General features: G+C 46.0%; 2 protein-coding genes across 3 annotated transcripts in view; both read left to right on the top strand.

The window, feature by feature from the left end:
• The window catches only part of BANP (BTG3 associated nuclear protein), a 990,655-nt gene that overhangs the window by 683,724 nt on the left and 289,333 nt on the right, over positions 1–17,598 (top strand). The window lies entirely within an intron of this gene.
• The window catches only part of LOC147677940 (uncharacterized), a 47,196-nt gene continuing 39,956 nt past the window's right edge, over positions 10,359–17,598 (top strand). Inside the window, exon 1 of the mRNA XM_086946532.1 lies at positions 10,359–11,509. Within this exon, the coding sequence (XP_086802658.1) occupies positions 10,359–11,509 (1,151 nt within the window). The remainder of the gene's footprint in view (positions 11,510–17,598) is intronic.

Raw genomic sequence — 17,598 nt, 5'->3', positions numbered from 1 at the left:
TATCATGTATGTATGTATGTATGTATGTATAGGCATTTATATAGCGCACTACTTACCCGGAGGGTCCCAAGGCGCTTCGACCGCTGCGAAACCCTTCCTGGCTTCCCTGAGAGATGGTCCCTTAATGGGTATCTCCAGGGTGAGACCAGGCATCCCCGGCGGTCTGGTGGGGCCGTTAGTGAAGATGAGGCAAGCTAATGCCCAGAGTTGCCGAGTGTGATCGCTGATCAGATTGGGCACCGAGGCGATAGAATTATCGAGTCCACTGACCCTGGTCAAGAAACCTGCCGCGCCGGGAATCGAACCTTGGTCCCGGGCCGTCCTCTGTTCTTGGGTCTGCCGCCTCTAACCAGTGAGCCACACTACTTCACTTGGGCCGCTGTTTCGTCCAGGTGGCTCCTTGGTGCAAATAAGAGCATCACCCAAGTGGTACCTAGATCCTTATTGAGCCTCCGGAATGATGATCCTGGTTTAAACACCTATTTAATAGAAAAAATGCGCTTTCAATTAAAGCATCATTATTGCCAACAGTGTCCTGATGTAATACCACTCTGTATCTCAGAAATCCTTTCACGCCTGTCAGAAATATGGTGTAGCTAGTTGGTACCCTACATGCACTGAATTCAGATATTTCACAGTAAAACCGTGCCCGTCTGAAGTATTGAGCCACAGAAAAAAAAAAAAAAACACAATTGAGGAAGAAATAATAGGCTGCTCACAACGCGTTATTGATACATAGGTAGAGCTTTGCCACGGAATGGACTGGTTTATTGGGAAAATATCATGCCCACAGATTATTTGGCTGCCCCAGAACCTGGCAACATGCTGTACAGTGGAATATAGTCCCCATCAGAGCCACGTGTCCCAATAAAGACTACTGTATGACGTTACATGTAAAATAAAACTCATCAAGCATTCGGTACTGCATAAAATAATTGTTGCTTGTATTGAAGATTGATTTAGGGGAAGATCCAGTTTGTTTGTTTGATCCGTGTAAAAAAGCTCCAGTCTCTGCTATGATTGCATATACATTTATTTTAATAGGTTTATGTAGTACTGTATTTGGTGCTTACTCTAGAACCTGTACAATATATTCCTTTATATATAATACAGTTGATACAAAAGGGAAACAGTTTCCCTGCGTGAAAAAGGCGCCTTGGTAAATAGTATCTTTATTAAAATAAAATGTGTGCTTTCTTACCTATTTAAAAATTGAGGAGCATTAATTCTGTTATTTATTTTCACTCTTGAAATGTGCCTATAACAACTGATTTCTGTATCCTCGTTCCCCCCCGAAAAAAATAAAACACACACAAACGCACGCACGCCCTCACGCGCGCACACACACTTCCATGTACAGGACTTTGTGATGAGAAGCCGCTGCCGTAATAAGAATGCTCTTTGTCAAGTGTTTTGTTTCTCCTTGTAATTAGGATTGTGCAATATCAAATACCTAAGCATAATAATGAACAGTCTTACGGGATATGTGCTGAAAACAATGTGGATGTTTCCGGATGGAAAGGGTAATATAATTACAGGAATGCATGATGTTTATAGCGAATCTGTGCCAATACAGGCGTGCCCTTGCTCTTAATGTCACAGAACAATTGCTTTGTGGGTCTGCAGCTGTGTCAGTTACATCTCAAACAAGAGGCATTTACAAAAGCAGAATAATAAACCACAACTGCCTTAGCCTTTATTTCATTAGTCTTGATTTGTGTTTTTGCCATTGCTTTCAGTAAGAATTTCCATCACACTCCAGCATTCATTGGCATTGCCTCATTTGTAAATCTATCGGTGCAATATATTTCAAAATATGAAACACTAGCAGCCCGTCCCGACCTTGTCCGGGAGCAATCAGGCTTTCCCGACCCCCGCCCGACATTGTCCAGCAGCCCGGGACCCCGCCGGCCCCACCCCCGCCCGCCCCGACATTGTCCAGCTGCCCAGGCCCCCGTCCGCCCCGTCCCCCGCCTGCCCCGTCCCCCGCCTGCCCCGTCCCCCGCCTGCCCTGACCCCGCCTGCCCCGACCCCTGCCTGCCCCGACATTGTCCGTGGGTCCCCCGGAGCCTTACCTCAGCCGTCGCTCCTCCCCCGCGCTCCTCAGTTCAACACTCTGTGGGTCCTCCGGAGCCTTACCTCAGCCGCCGCTCCTCCCTGCGCTCCTCAGTTCACCGCTCCGTGGGTCCCCCAGAGCCTTACCTCAGCCGCCACTCCTCCCCCGCGCTCCTCAGTTTACGGCTCCGCCGCTCCTTGCCGCTCGTCACCGCTCCTCCCGCCTGTCCGCCGGTCCTCACCGCCTGTCCGCCGCTGGTCACCGCTCCTCCCCCGCGCCATGTCCGCCGCTCCTCCTCGCTGACGTCAGCACGCAGGTCGCGGCCGGCACTCCTTCGAAGGGACTACTTTTTTTTAAGGTACATTTTTTAAATAACGCATATTGTTATAGTTTATATAGCCTATGTCCATCCGCACACCCTGACGATTACAATGTTGTATCGGGTGTGTGGATTCTCGCTGTGGTTCCCGAGTTTACCCGCCTCAAAGGTTCAAAGTTCTTGCTTTATAATAGCGGTATAGATTAGTAAACTGTAAAAAGGAACCTAGTACATGAATGTTCATAATCCTTTGACACAGCCTCACCATGTCCCCTTCTTCTTGATCCCAGCATGAGTTTCATGAAAGCTGAAGTTTCTAATTCACCACATAAAATAATATGTAATCACAAATATATATTTTTTGCCGTAACGTATTTATAAAGTGCTTGTTCATTATTATTTTTTATTGTTACCTAACTCCTTTGAAATCATCTTATCAACCTCAGAAGGATGAAAGGCCGTGGGGACCTGCCAGGATTTTAACCTGTGATCATGAGATCATGCACAGATCCCTGAAATTGATGCATTAGTCGATCGAGCCATCAGACTAGGATGTTGTGCAAAACCAAATCCATCAATAAATCTGCTTGATTTACAAAAAAGTACCTCAGCTTGCAGCCTGACAATTGTAAACACACATCTAAATGATAATTGTATAATCACAAGTTTGTAAAAAATAGTTGCAGTCTGGCTTAATTTAATCAAACCAGGGACTGTCTTTCAACATATGGCGTATATTTCAAGAAAGGGGTCTCCTCATTGCCAATTCCACTTCATACTGCCTGCAGAATATCAGAGGGTGCTGAAGCCTCACCCCTACTTCTGGTGCCACTGCTCTCACCTAGGGGATAACGAGACAGTTCGCCTAAATAATTGGCAAATCATTTCTGATGGATGCTTCTAACCGCAGCTTCCTCCACTTTAGAATATCACCCAGGCACCATAATTGGATCCGGAAATGTTCGTAGCATTACTTCTGCATGCTGCTAGATGGCGCAGTGTGGCTCTGTGTTGACCTTGTTCCGCCCCGGTAGTAAATGAGCTGAGCTACATATAACCGTCACCCTTGCAACGTGGATCCCGGAGCTTTGCTCCCTGTTTTCATTGGTTTAACGAGTTTTCCAACAACAATTCCAGTGGGGCAGGGAACGATGTCCCCACCTAAAACCAATCCAGTGATTGTCATTAAAGATGTTGCTGATGGACAAGCACAAAGTGAGCCTCTAGTGCTTGGACTGGGTAAAAACATGTCATATGAGGACTGTGCCCCCATGCACATCAGAGGAGATTCAGGATCATGAGGAGAAACTGTGCATCGCTGAACGAAAGAAGCCACTCCAGTCCTGCTTCCGCTCTAAACCGAGGTCGCAGACTTACTCTTGCGGCCGATCTCGCAGCAGGTTAAGGTATAACAGGAAGTCCAAGTCCAATACAAAGTGAAACTCTACCCCATCCGGAACTGCATGTCTAAAGATAAGTATCAAGGACTAATTACTTGATGCTACCTCTGCTTTTGTTCAATAAAAATATAAAAAAAAAAAAAAAAAAGATAAGTAACAAGGGCGTCAATGTGCCCCTTGATCTCCCTTCTGACCTCAGATTGAGGAGCCGATTCGTGAGTTGATCCTGATGCACCAGAGTTCCCTGGACCATAGGTGATGCTTCAGCAGGTGGAGGATTTATAGGAGGCTGTGTAGGATTAGAGTGCACTGGAATGGGGTCAGAGCATGACCATGGTCAGAGTCGAGACTGATTCGTACAATCTGATTTTGTCTTAACACTTCCTCAACCACCGAGCCATTCTTATTTGCTTTATCAGCTTTTCAGTTCCGACGGCGACCAGACTGTGCCGCCACTTGGAGATAACAGCAGAGATGATGGGGATGATTTTACTCCACATTATGATGATGACAGTTTATATTTGGATTTACAAGATGCCAGTGGACGTAATACTTCCTCTGATGAGGGTTGATTCCCTCTTGGGCCACCAACAGAATAGAGTGCTTCCTTTGATGCAGCCGTCGGAGGTGCTGCTGAAGTTATAGATTTACAACTTTCTTCTGTTGGGGGGAAAAACAAATTTGTTTACTGAAGTTCTTTAGCCTGGGCCATCTTCTTCCGAGCCTTAACTACCTTTTAATAAAGCCCTTGACAACAACCATATGGGTACTCGGTCTAAAACGTATTCTTGCCCACCAGTGTACAGTCATGTGGCCAGACGCCATAGACTAGCATCGATCGGCCCTTATTTTGTAATGCAATTTCCTAATCTTGAGGCAGGGGTGATCCATGCTTCCACCAGTAAGGTGAATCATAATTTGTTTGCCATAAAAAAGGATTGAGACGTTTGACAAATATTTGTTCTCTTTGGCCAGCCTAGTTCTGAGGTCGGTCAATGTCACTTGCCTGCTTGGCCATTATACACATGCCCTCTGGGAACTTGGCCAGTGAGGTCTTACCTGCTGTCCTGGAAGTGTTCAGGGCCTCCATGGTTCAAACCCTTCAGAATGGTCAGGTTGCAGCCTAATATGTAATATAGCCTGGCTTGCATATATCAGTTGTTTCGGGTGAGTAGTTGGCACTAGTGCAGTGCTCTATCAGCATGCGTGAATGAGATCCACATACTTTTCTGGAGATATACATGCATCCCTCATGGATATTTTTTTGGGGGGTTGCAACTCTTTACTGGAAACGAAACCATACAAAGGAGCAATACAGAGGGGGTGGGGTTGCAGACAGAGCAGCACATATATTGCACACACTGACCTCATATTCACTATACATCGGCAATATGTTCAGATGTATCCAACTGGCATAGAAGGGGTACCAATACACAGTTCATGTCATACAGGGAGTTCACAGATCCCAAATGGGGGATGAGGGGGGTCCCATGTTATCAAGAGAAGTCGTAAGAAGGATGTATGTCATGGAGAATAGCGGGGCGTGTCCAAGGAGTGGGATGAAGGGGGGGGGAAGGGGGTGGAAGAAGGGTATAGGAATGAGAAAGAAAAGAAGAAAAAAGGGAGAGGGGAGTGTCCGGAAAGTTGGGAGAGTGGCCAAAGGAAGGATATACCACCCAGAGCAATGGGCTAGTCTTGACACCGCCATCAGTTAGACCGACAAGGGTTGGGGGGGTTGTGTGTTGAGCCCAGTTTCAATGCACAGGGTCCCAGAAGAAGGGCCCCCATGCCTAGAGCAATAATTCCTCTCTGTCCTGGAGGTCGGATATGATGTGTTGAGGGTGGCCACCTTGGACTATCCCTACCAGCCACTCCTCATGTCATGGGGGCATGGGTGCGAGCCAGTGGCGGAGAATGCATATCTTGGGTGTTGCCATGGTCATGTGCAATGGGCAGCGCTGATTGCGGGAGAGATCTGGGGATATGCACCGGGTCATGCAAAAGAATCAGAGTTTGGGAGAATTAATTTGCTCACCTTTTTTTTTTAACTGCTTCTACTGTCAAACACTTCAAGGAGCGTCAGGCTACAGCATGCTCTTTTGATCTTTTTATCCCTGCTGACAGTTCCTTAATCTGTTTTGGTCCGTTCGGGGCTATTCCAGTTTACGATTATAGAGAATGTCAGCCCCCTCATTATCAGCCCTTTTGTAGCTGTGCACTGGTCTTCCCAGTCCCCCTCTACTGCGACATCAGTCTCCAAACAACTTTATTTTCTCTTAGCAGTGTACATTCACTCTGTCGACATTTTCTCCCATGGTGGTAGTCCATCACTTCAGGCAGATGGGTCATGTAGCTCATTCAGTATGGCTATGCCCTTTAATTTCTTTCTGACTCGGCACACCTTCTGCTCACATCAGAGCAGCTGTTAGAGAAGCACCTATCCATTTTACTACAAGAGGTGCGAACTCTACAGTCCCAAGGTGCCATCAAGAGGGTACTGACTTCAGAAATAGGGAGGGGTTGTTGTTCCCGCTTTTTCCTTGTGTGCCGAAGAAGGATGGGGACCTTTTTCCTATTTTAGATTTTTGAGCTCTGAATGACTTTCTGTGGATGGGCAAACTCAGAATGCCCCACTGGTACAAGTTACGTCTGCAATGGATCCGAGTGGCTCGATGGTAGCCTTGGACCTATGGGATGCATGCTTTCATGTACCCTCCCTACGGTTACACAGACTTTAAGTGTAGTTCAAGTTTGGCCAGGAGCTTTCTTCAATTTGCTCTGCTCCCCTTTGGCCTTGCCAGCACCCCTCTTTGTTTAAGAAAGTGTTGGCAGTGGTTGCCACCCATCTGTAGAGGTTCTCGATGCCAGTTTTCCCTTACCTAGTCTACTGGCTGTTAAAGGCAGTCATAGACCACCTCCAGACAACGACACCCTCCTGACGTCAAAGGGGTTTTCAATCAACTAGTTGAAGTTGCACCTTCTCCTTCCGATAGGCTTCCTTTTATACAAGGTGTTCTGGACATAGTGCAGTACAGGGTCTTTTCCTCTCTACAATAAGTCCAGGACATTTGAGCTATGATCCTCATCTTTCAGCCTCGGTCTTGGATTCTGGTGAGAGCAACTTTTAGGCTTTGTGGCATGTTCGCTCATGCATTCTACTTCTCCAGGTGGCATATGTAGAGTCTGCAATGGAATCTGAAATCTCAGTGGGCTCAGTGGACCCAGCATCAAGGGAAACTGGTGAATGTCATTCAGGTTTTGGAGGAGACTGAACAAGATCTGCAATGGTGTCTGCCCATGTAGTAGCATTCAGTTGCTGGAGGGATATCTTCAGATGGATCCCAAGTAACACTAGTAAAGTGCCACTCACACGCTAGTCACCAGCAAGTAGGGCCATGGTAACACCCTCTATGCCAGGATCACCAAGCAACTCACTAGAAGACTACAAAGTGTCCAGAACTCGACAACCAGAATCATCGTCAACCTCCCACACAGAACTCTCATCACACCACACCGCAGGAAACTCTACTGGCTCCCAATACACAAACACGCTCAATGCAAATTCCTCCTACCCACATTCATAGCACTATAAAACTCAGGCCCAACCTATGTAAACAGTCTCTTCTCCTTCCACCAACCACCCTGACACCTCCTCTTCACAGGGCTCCTACTCGCACACATCCCGCACATACATGAAACCAGATCAGGAGGACGGGCCTTCTCTAGCATCACTCCTAAAACATTGAATGGCCTCCTCCTCTCCTCTTGACTTCCGAAGAAACTGAACCCCTGGCTTTTCAATGAAGCACCCTACAAAAGGGAGAGTTAGGCACACACACACCTGCTCCTTGCGACGATACCCTTGCAGGTTATAGTGCACTTTACAAATAACCATAGCATAAGGTAACATAACATTGTATTTTACTAAAGTACTTTTTCTAATGCAGCCCGTTTCCTTAAAGGAAACGGGTCTGGATGTAAGGAAAAAAACACTTTTCTGAAGGGGAAAAAGTTTTGTTTAAGATTTTGTAGTGACCTCCTACCTTTATAGGGTTTGTGTATTATATAAATGTTGTTTTATCACTTAGCGGATACCAGATACCTGTAGTAAACATTCATGTATGGCTTCCTGAAGATAAGGCTTCTTCTAATTTGGACAGTGACTCAAAGTGCAAGGATTGAAGCTATACTACACCCTAAGCTTTTCCGGCAGAATCTGACCTACTTTGGTTCAAGAAACTCCTGAAAACATTATTTTTAGGCACACCTTTGAGTAAGGGAGTGATAGTCTAAATGAACTGTTTTGCCCGTCAGGCCTAGCGACAGCCCCAAACTGCTGCTGTTTAAATGTACTGCAGTGACACATAGCAAAAACAATGCTTTTGCCATGTAGTTAAAGCCCTTGTGCATATACCACCCACAAAGTGTGCCTTGTAAGCCTGAGGGTGTGTGCTGATATATAAAAGTAGGCTACACTACATATTTGGGTCAGTGTGCCCTCACACTGAGATAAACCCCAAAAGCGACTTCACTATATATGCCAGGCTAGACTTTTTAGATTATAATCTTTATTTTCCCTTCCCACTTAGAAAAGGACTAGAAAGATTCTTCAAAATTATTTCCGGTTTAGTCTTTAAAATGCGCTTTTTCTTGATTATAGGACAGTGTTTCACTTGGTAATCCCTGATCACGCAAAATGCTTTTAGCATTTGCAGTGTAATGTTTTAAATGCATTTGATTAGTGAAAACTGCTCTTTGCCAGTAGTGGTCGTTAATAAATGTGCTTCAGAACAGTTCTTTTTATTAAAATATTTTGGGTTTAATCATTTAAATCTGCAAGCAGCCTATAGTTTGTCATCACCTCGGCCTAGCAGCAATAAATTGCCTTCCAATGCTTCAAACCATGCACAGATGACTTGGCTTCAGGAATTGGGTAGTTTGACGCCCCCTATTCCTAATGAAAGCATCAGAATGTATTCCTTTGTTTTGTGAATGAATGTGGAAAAGTCACTTACTCCAGTATTGGAACTTTCATAGATTCCCATTGCTTGTATCATTCCCCGTCGTCGGAATGGGAGCCTCGGTAATAATAAATATATATATATATATAGATAAATACACCATAATAGGTGTAAAAAGGTAAAAAATTAGGCCTAGGCCTCATTATCTTTTGCAGCCTATTGCTGTCATTATGTAAAAGGACCCAAAGTCCCCTCAGCAACCAATCAGATCAGCCTCACCCTGTAGAACCTTCCTGAGAAAGCTCAGAGCCTCAGATTTTCTACCGCTTCGTTGGTGACAGGGAGTCTCCTTAGAGTTCTGCTCTAACTTCAACTTGAGGTACTGTTTAAACAGTTTTCTTTAAGGATTTCTTTCAGCTTTAGTCATGGCTGATAAGGAAAAGAAGAGCCTTTTCAGGTCTTGTGCCACTTGTGGCAAAAAACGACTTTATACAGAGGATCAACATCAAGACTGTATTTACTGTCTATACCCAGACCACAATGTCGATAAGTGTAGTATATGCAGGAGAATGTCTGTTAAAACCCTCCGTGATCGTGAAGGACGGCTACTTCTGTGGCTCAGGAAGTTGGAAAGGAGGGAGGAAGTAGTGTCTGGTGATGAGGAAGATGCCAGATCAACATCGTCAAAGACTTCTTTGAAGAGGGGCGGATCGTCTGTGGACACTTCAACTGTACCCCCCTTAAAGGCTGTGCGTGTGACCTCTGATAGGTCTGGCAAGCCAGGGCCTATCGAATCTCCTCACGTGAGTGTAAAGGAGAGGGAAAGGCAGGCACTGCAGGTGCAAAAGGCTAAACCTGAGGAGAGCTCGGCTGGGCCTTCCCACCAGGTTAAAGTAGCCAAGTCCGTCAAAAAACCGACTGTAGAGGCCTCTACAGGGGTCAAAAAGGACTCTAAAGCATCGGAGGTGATTTTGTCTCCTCAGTCGTCGACGAGCCACCCAACGACGACGAGGACGACGACGAGAGCGTCGACGAGGACCTCGATGTCGATTCCGTCGACGAAGACCACCACGTCGACGAAGACCATCCCGTCGACGATGACTATTCCGTCGACTGTGGCAATTTCGATGACGACGATCCCGTCGACGAGGACGACGAGCCCGTCGACGACGACAGCTCCGTCGACGAGCCCGTTGACGGTGGACCCGGCGACGATGATGGTTCCGTCGACGATGCCGTCGACGGTGAGGGGACTCTCGTCGACGGTCCCGTCGACGACGATTCAGACGGTGGATTTGTTTTCAACGCCGTTGACGACAGGAGCGCCAGAAAACAACAGGAGGAGGAGGATAACTCCAGATATGACTTCTCCAAGGAAGGTACCATCATTACCTCCACCCCTTTTGTTGGATGAAGATGACTACTCAGAAGAGGAAAATGAGATGTATGGGGACGCTTACAGTCCATCACAACTGAATCTGAAATACCATGATTCGGATTTGGATGAGGAATATTATTATCAAAAGGAACAGCGGCCAGAGAGACAGGTTGCATACCAAGATACCCAACCACAGCAGGGCATGGTATCGATGCCTATGAGTCTTTTGACAGACTTAAGGGCAATGCTGGAGGAGTATAGGAGCAAGAAGGGGTTGCAACATGTGGAAGGTCAAGCACAGGTTCAACCGCAGGTGGTGGCAGCGCAGTCAGTGCGGCCTACACAGGAGGAACATGAGAGGGCATATCCTCCGCAGGTCCAAGTGGATACCTCGGATGAGGATGAAACGGGGCGAGACCAAGTTCAAGACCAGGAAAGTGAGTGGAACCAATATATTGCTCCGGATCCGGCTTCACCAGTGCCAGACCCGGTCGATTCCCCTCCGGCTGATGTAGGAGGTTTCTTCAGCCTGATGGAAAGAGCCACAGCGCGCTTTAAGTTAGCGATGCCGACAACATCTACAGATTGTTTTCTATACGATTTCAAAGAGGCATACCGTAAGGCCGTGCGCTCGATTCCCATTGTGGAGCACATATGGGAAGAGGGGAAGAAAGTGATGCAGACCCCAGCGACGGTCATTCCAACTCTTCCGCGCTTGGAGAAGAAATATAAAGCTCCAGATGACAGTCCCGCCTGTTTGATTGGACAACCTAGACCTGACTCGGTCATATCGCAGGCGGCACAGAAGAAGTCGCGGAATCCTTCGGCCACCCTCACGACGCCGCCGGATAAGGAGGGTAGAAGGTTGGACAACGCTGGGAAGCGTTTTTCGTCGATGGCTAGCTTGCTGGTCAGAGCGGCGAATGCCTTGGCGATCCTAGCAAGGTACGACCGCCAGATGTGGAGTGATGTGGCTCACTATGTAAATCTGCTAGCGGAGGACCAAAGAGCGGAAGCACAGAAGCTTCTGGAAGAGGGACAACGTTCCTCGTCGGAACTGATTGACTGCGCTATGGACATCGCCACCACCTCTTTCCGTGCCCTAGGCAGTGCAGCGGTTCTTCGGCGACAAGGATGGCTGAGAGCTACATACTTCAGGCCAGAGGTCCAGAATAGGATTTTGGATTTGCCGTTCGACGGGGACATGCTGTTTGGGAAACATGTCGACGATACCCTACAGGGTATAAAGAAGGACACAGAGACAGCAAGGGCTCTGGGGAACCTGCAATATAGAAAGACTCCGTTCCGTGGAGCACGAGGAAGAGGTTTCTCTTCACCTAGAGGAGGTTATCAGCAACAGCGATATTCACAGCAGTCGCAGTCTTACAGGCCCCAGTACGGCAGTCAATACTATCAGCGGCAGTCGCAATCCCAGTCTTTCTCTCGCCAGAACGCTCGTGGACGACAGGGGCGTCAGGGCAAGGACGCTGGCAAGCGTCAATAGCGGCCCCCCGACTCTGCCAACTGTTCCTCCGCTTCTGGGGTCTCCAGTGGGCGGCAGGATATCACAACATCTGAGCAGCTGGGAAGAGATTACATCGGATCAGTGGGTATTAAATATCATCCGAAATGGGCATACTCTAGAATTCCAGGACTTTCCACCTACAAGAGCTCCCCACGCCGCTACTTCCAACCATCTGAACCTTCTTCAAGAGGAAGCTCAACAAATGCTTCAAAAAGGGGCGATCCAGCGTGTTCCCCTATCACAAAGGGGAGAAGGTTTCTATTCAAGATTTTTTCTGATCCGAAAAACAAAACAGAAGTGGCGTCCTATCCTGGACTTGAGGGAGCTCAACACCTATCTCACGAAGCTATCGTTTCGGATGATTTCACTCCAGGACATATTGCGCCTCTTGAACCCAGGCGACTATATGGCAACTTTAGACCTGGAAGATGCCTATTTTCATATCCCGATCCATCCAGCTCACAGACGTTTCCTTCGCTTTACAGTGGGCAAGAGTCACTTCCAGTTCATGGTGCTCCCATTTGGACTAAAGTCCGCTCCTCGGATATTCACAAAGGTGCTGGCACCGGTAGCGGCATTTCTGAGAAGACAGTCGCTGGAAGTATTCCCGTACTTAGACGACTGGCTGCTGAAGGCCCCAAGCTTGCAAGAGGCATCAAAGGCAGTGGACACGTGCTTGAACCTCTTTATTCATCTGGGTTTACAACTCAACAAGGGAAAATCAGTTCTTCAGCCTGCAAGTACGGTGAAGTTCTTGGGAGCGATACTCAATACTCAGGAGTGCAAGGCCTTCCCATCGGAAGAGAGACAGATGAAACTCATATCGTCAGCCACCCGTTGTCAAAGGAGAAGTTGGATGACAGTCAGGATGTACAAATCTCTTCTAGGGTCGATGGCATCCTGTATTCAATTGATTCCGCATTGCAGACTGCGAATGCGCCCCCTGCAGGAGGAGCTGGACCTTCAGTGGAGACAGGTGGAAGGTTCGTTCGACGACAGGGTGACGATAACCCAGCGGATGAAACGGTCGGTTTCATGGTGGATGGAAAGATCTCACCTCACTGTGGGACTCAGTTTCAAGGCTGCAAGGGCACCTCAGGTCATTACCACGGACGCTTCTCTTCAAGGTTGGGGAGCGGTCATGCAAGACCTCCAGGTCAGTGGTCACTGGTCTCCGGAAGAACGTCATCTACATATCAACGTTCTGGAGCTAAGAGCTATTCGGCTGGCAATGTTGGCTTTCCTCCCAAGGATTACAGATTCAGCAATCCTGGTGCGGACGGACAACACCACCGCAATGCATTACGTCAACAAGCAGGGAGGCACAAGATCGCCACTGCTTTCACAGGAAGCCCAAATGCTGTGGAAATGGGCGATAGCGCAGGGCATCACACTCGTAGCAGAACACCTTCCAGGAGTGTGCAACACGAGGGCGGATACGCTAAGCCGACTGAGAGCAGTCTCGCACGAGTGGGAATTGGAAGACGCAGTGATCAGGGACATCTTCTCCCGTTGGGGGACCCCAGCGATCGACCTGTTTGCAACACCGGAGAACAAGAAATGCCGGTGTTACGCAAGCAGGGAACACCATCGAGGGTCACTGGGGAATGCCCTTTTGATGTCCTGGTCAGGCGCGTTTGTTTACGCCTTTCCGCCATTTCCCCTCATTCCTCGAGTCCTCAAGAAACTCAAGATGGACAGGTGCAGGATGATACTAATAGCGCCTGCCTGGGCTCGCCAATTTTGGTACACGGAGCTGCTTCTTCTATCAGAAACAACGCCCATTCATCTGCAACCCAAACTGACACTTCTCTCTATGTACAACGGCCAGGTTCTTCACCCGAACCCGAGCTCGCTGCAGTTGGCGGCGTGGCTCCTGAATACAGAGAGTTTAAGGATTTGAACATTCCAGAAGAATGCAGGACCATCTTGGCACAGGCACGAGCCCCTAGCACTAATAAGACATATAGAGCGAAATGGAAGAGGTTCCATGTGTGGTGTCAGAGAGAAAAAGTACATCCTTTCTCGTCAGCTCCGCATCAACTCTTACCTTATATTCTTTCGTTGGCGCATGCAGGTCTGGCTCATGCTTCTATCAAGGTGCACTTGGCAGCTATTTCCAGGTATAGGAGAACAAGATCGGGTCCCTCTCTATTATCAGCGAGAGTAATCAAACAATTCCTGAAAGGACTGTTTAGAGTGTTCCCGCCAGTTAGGCCCCCACCTCCGGTGTGGCACTTGAATGTGGTCCTGGCCCAGCTAATGAGACCGCCATTTGAGCCAGTACATAAAGCGGACCTGAAGTTCCTATCATGGAAAGTGGCGCTTCTTTTGGCACTCACCTCTGCAAGGAGAGTAGGAGAGCTTCAGGCTTTAACCATCAAGGAACCCTTCTTACAGTTCAGGAATGATACAGTGATCCTACGGATGAACCCCAAGTTCATTCCGAAGGTACCGACAGACTTTCATCTCAACGAGCCAGTGATTTTGAAATCTTTTTTTCCTCGGCCTTCAACCCAGGCTGAGAGGACACTTCATTCTCTGGATGTTCAGAGATGTTTGAAATTCTATATACAACGCACAGCTGGATTTCGAAAGACACCCCAACTGTTTGTGGCTTTTGGAGCTCCAAGGAAAGGATCTCCTTTGTCGAAACAAGGGATATCAAGATGGATAACTAGTGCGATCCGGTTCTGCCACCAGGCGGCAGGCAAACCTTTACAAGGACAGGTGAAGGCACATTCCACAAGGTCGGTCTCAGCATCAGCGGCGCTGTTTGCTGGAGTATCCATAAAGGACATTTGCAGAGCAGCCACCTGGAGCAGTACGCACTCCTTCACGAGACATTACTGCCTGGAGGCGGCTGCAAAGGAGGATTCGGCTGTAGGACAGGCAGTCCTGAGAAATCTCTTCCAATAAGAGGTGAGCTTTCCTCTCTTCCCTCCTCCTGTTTTTTCAAACATTTCGTTTATTATGCTTTGTACTGCTTTATAGTTGTTATAATCTGTGATGTCAGTAGCGTATAATGATTCTATGCTGTACACGAAATGTTTGAGGTATGCTAACTGCTATCTACTCTGATACAAGCAATGGGAATCTATGAAAGTTCCAATACTGGAGTAAGAAACAAGTTACTTACCTGTAACTTTAGTTCTCCAGTATTGGTAACTTTCATAGATTCCCATGCGCCCACCCGCCTCCCCTGGGAAAGCTCACTTTAGGGCTAGGTGATTATGTGGCAAAGCAACGGCTACGAAAATCTGAGGCTCTGAGCTTTCTCAGGAAGGTTCTACAGGGTGAGGCTGATCTGATTGGTTGCTGAGGGGACTTTGGGTCCTTTTACATAATGACAGCAATAGGCTGCAAAAGATAATGAGGCCTAGGCCTAATTTTTTACCTTTTTACACCTATTATGGTGTATTTATCTATATATATATATATATTTATTATTACCGAGGCTCCCATTCCGACGACGGGGAATGATACAAGCAATGGGAATCTATGAAAGTTACCAATACTGGAGAACTAAAGTTACAGGTAAGTAACTTGTTTCTTACTGTCCTATGCATTCAAGATCATTCCATGTACAATGCAAATCTTTAAGTTAATTTAAATGTATATATAAATTGCTGATTGCAGTTTTGTAGCATGGTTTTGTCTAGTCATTTCAACATTTAGTCCAGGCTTTAATCAGTCATCACATCTTGAAATCACTGACTTTGAAAAGCTAAATATCCAACCACACTCTGTAACGATGGCATTCATTTATCGTCCTCAGGGACCTCAGCTTGAAACTCTTTCCAGGAAATCTTTTTTCACAGAGTCCTAATAGCAGGGGATGTAGCATCTGTGGCAAAGGCACAGCCACACTCAAAATAGCACAATTGTTAAATGATGTAGCACTCATGAACCTCCAGGAAAATATGTAGAAATAAATGCACATTTCAGGACACAAATAAAACTCGCACTCAAAGAAAACTAACTTATGCTGGAATATCCCAACTAATATTGGCCGATCAATTAACAGGTGCACTGATAAATAGACAGAAAAATATGTTTTAAAGTATATCAGAAAATTGGGCAAAATTTAAGAAGAACATTTTTACGGAAATGTTATTTCTTGGTTATTGCTGTCAAACGACAATTAAATTTTGAGAACTTAGCAGAAGATAGTGCATCCATACAATGGTCTCACAGAACAAACCGCAGTAATCCGGATTAGGTTGGCCCTGCCATCACAGCATAGGAGTTTTCAAACGATGACAGGCAGTGACACAACGCCTGTTCATTTAGTCAATGAACTAAAAAAAAAACAAAATTAAATAAAAGTAAAGCCTAGAATGATTGGTATCCAACAATACAAGAGTGTTTTATTGGAAAAAAAGTACATCTAAAATATCAAACGGTAACCAAAATCTCTCACGTAGAAAAGGCCAGCACTGACGAGAAAATATCCTAAGCTACGGGCACCCAAGATTTACTTAAATAAATTCTAAAAGACCTTGCCAGCATGATAAACAAAGCAAAACAAAAATATCAAGGAAAACAAAAATATCAAGATCCCCCCCATATGATCCACACAGTCCAAGATTGATCAAAGTTTACCTCATTAAAATTCTCACAATATTGACCAACTTTGAAATATTTTTAAGAAGGGCTAGTTACGGGCACGTTTAAAATACTTTTTGGTAAAACAATTGCTTAATTGGACAATGACATGCACTCTAACTTGAGATCAGTTGCAAAGCTCCCAAACATCACTTGAAAACAAGGAGAGAACAGTCACACTTTCATTCATTCAGTTCACACATATGTAACTTGCATCAATCACGTGAAACAATGGAAACGCTGATCAGAGGGCCTGTAAATAACATGGCAAGCTTTTCTTACTTGGTCCAGTTCGAGTCCCAGTGCCATGTGCTAAGATAACGTTTTATTAAATGGTCTGGAATCTGTTGCCAGAGTTTTATCCTATGAAATGGTTAATTTCAGTCTTGCATGAAAAACACCTTTAAGTAGCCATTTTAGAAAATGCTTCACCCCACGGATGTGAATGAAAAATGATGCTGTGGATCATAGTGTGAGCATATGAGACAGGTATGTAAAGGAAGAACTAAAATAAAATGTGGTTGTATATAACAAAAACTAAGTGCCTAAAAATAGGTTAAAGAAAGTGCATTGAAAATACATAGTAGGCCGCTTAGGTACCAAAACTATATGTAGGAGAACATGGGGCCAGATGTACAAAGCTATTTTTAGGTCGCAAACGTCCCAATTGGCAGAATCGGGCCGTGTGCGAACAAAGACCTTTTTGAACGTACCAAGCCATATTTGCTATTCAGTAACCTATCACTGAATCACAAATAGGGTTTGCGATTCGTTATTAGGAGGGGGCGATTTGAGAACATCCCTTCCTAATACTGAATTGTTGATGAGCAAGGAGCCATCTCCAAAAAACTGCGAAGAAGACCTAGAGCCTAAGGGTTTCAGTACTCACAACCCTCTGATTTGGTAAATCGGAGGGTTTGCACATGCAAGAACGTTTTTTCAAATGTACTAAGCCCATTTAATGATTCAGAAAAGGTTTTCCGAATCATTAAATGGGTTTAGGAAATCATACCACAAGGGTATTTGGAAGGAGTGTGTTAAGGGTGTCCTTTCCAAATACTGGTTCCTTATGGTATGGACGAATGTTTTGCAACCAAATTCCTGTCGCAAAACATTCTTATTTTACTGACACCTCAAAGAAGGTTGTTACCCATTCACAGACAGGAAGGGACCTGCAAGGACCTCTTGCCCTTGGTGAATATTGAAAAGAACACGTTTTGGGTGTTGGAAGTGGTCAATTGGACCACTGCTTACTGTTAAAAAGAAAAGTTTGTGAAACGTAATTTTATTTTTCTAAACGCATCCCATTTTTTTTACTACATTAAAATGCTTCTTTTAAAAGCAATCACAG

This window comes from Lissotriton vulgaris, chromosome 12, assembly GCF_964263255.1.
Source record: "Lissotriton vulgaris chromosome 12, aLisVul1.2, whole genome shotgun sequence".
Classification (NCBI taxonomy): domain Eukaryota; kingdom Metazoa; phylum Chordata; class Amphibia; order Caudata; family Salamandridae; genus Lissotriton; species Lissotriton vulgaris.
The sequence above is the reverse complement of the archived record's forward strand: the minus strand, read 5'-3'. Positions and strand labels throughout refer to the sequence as shown.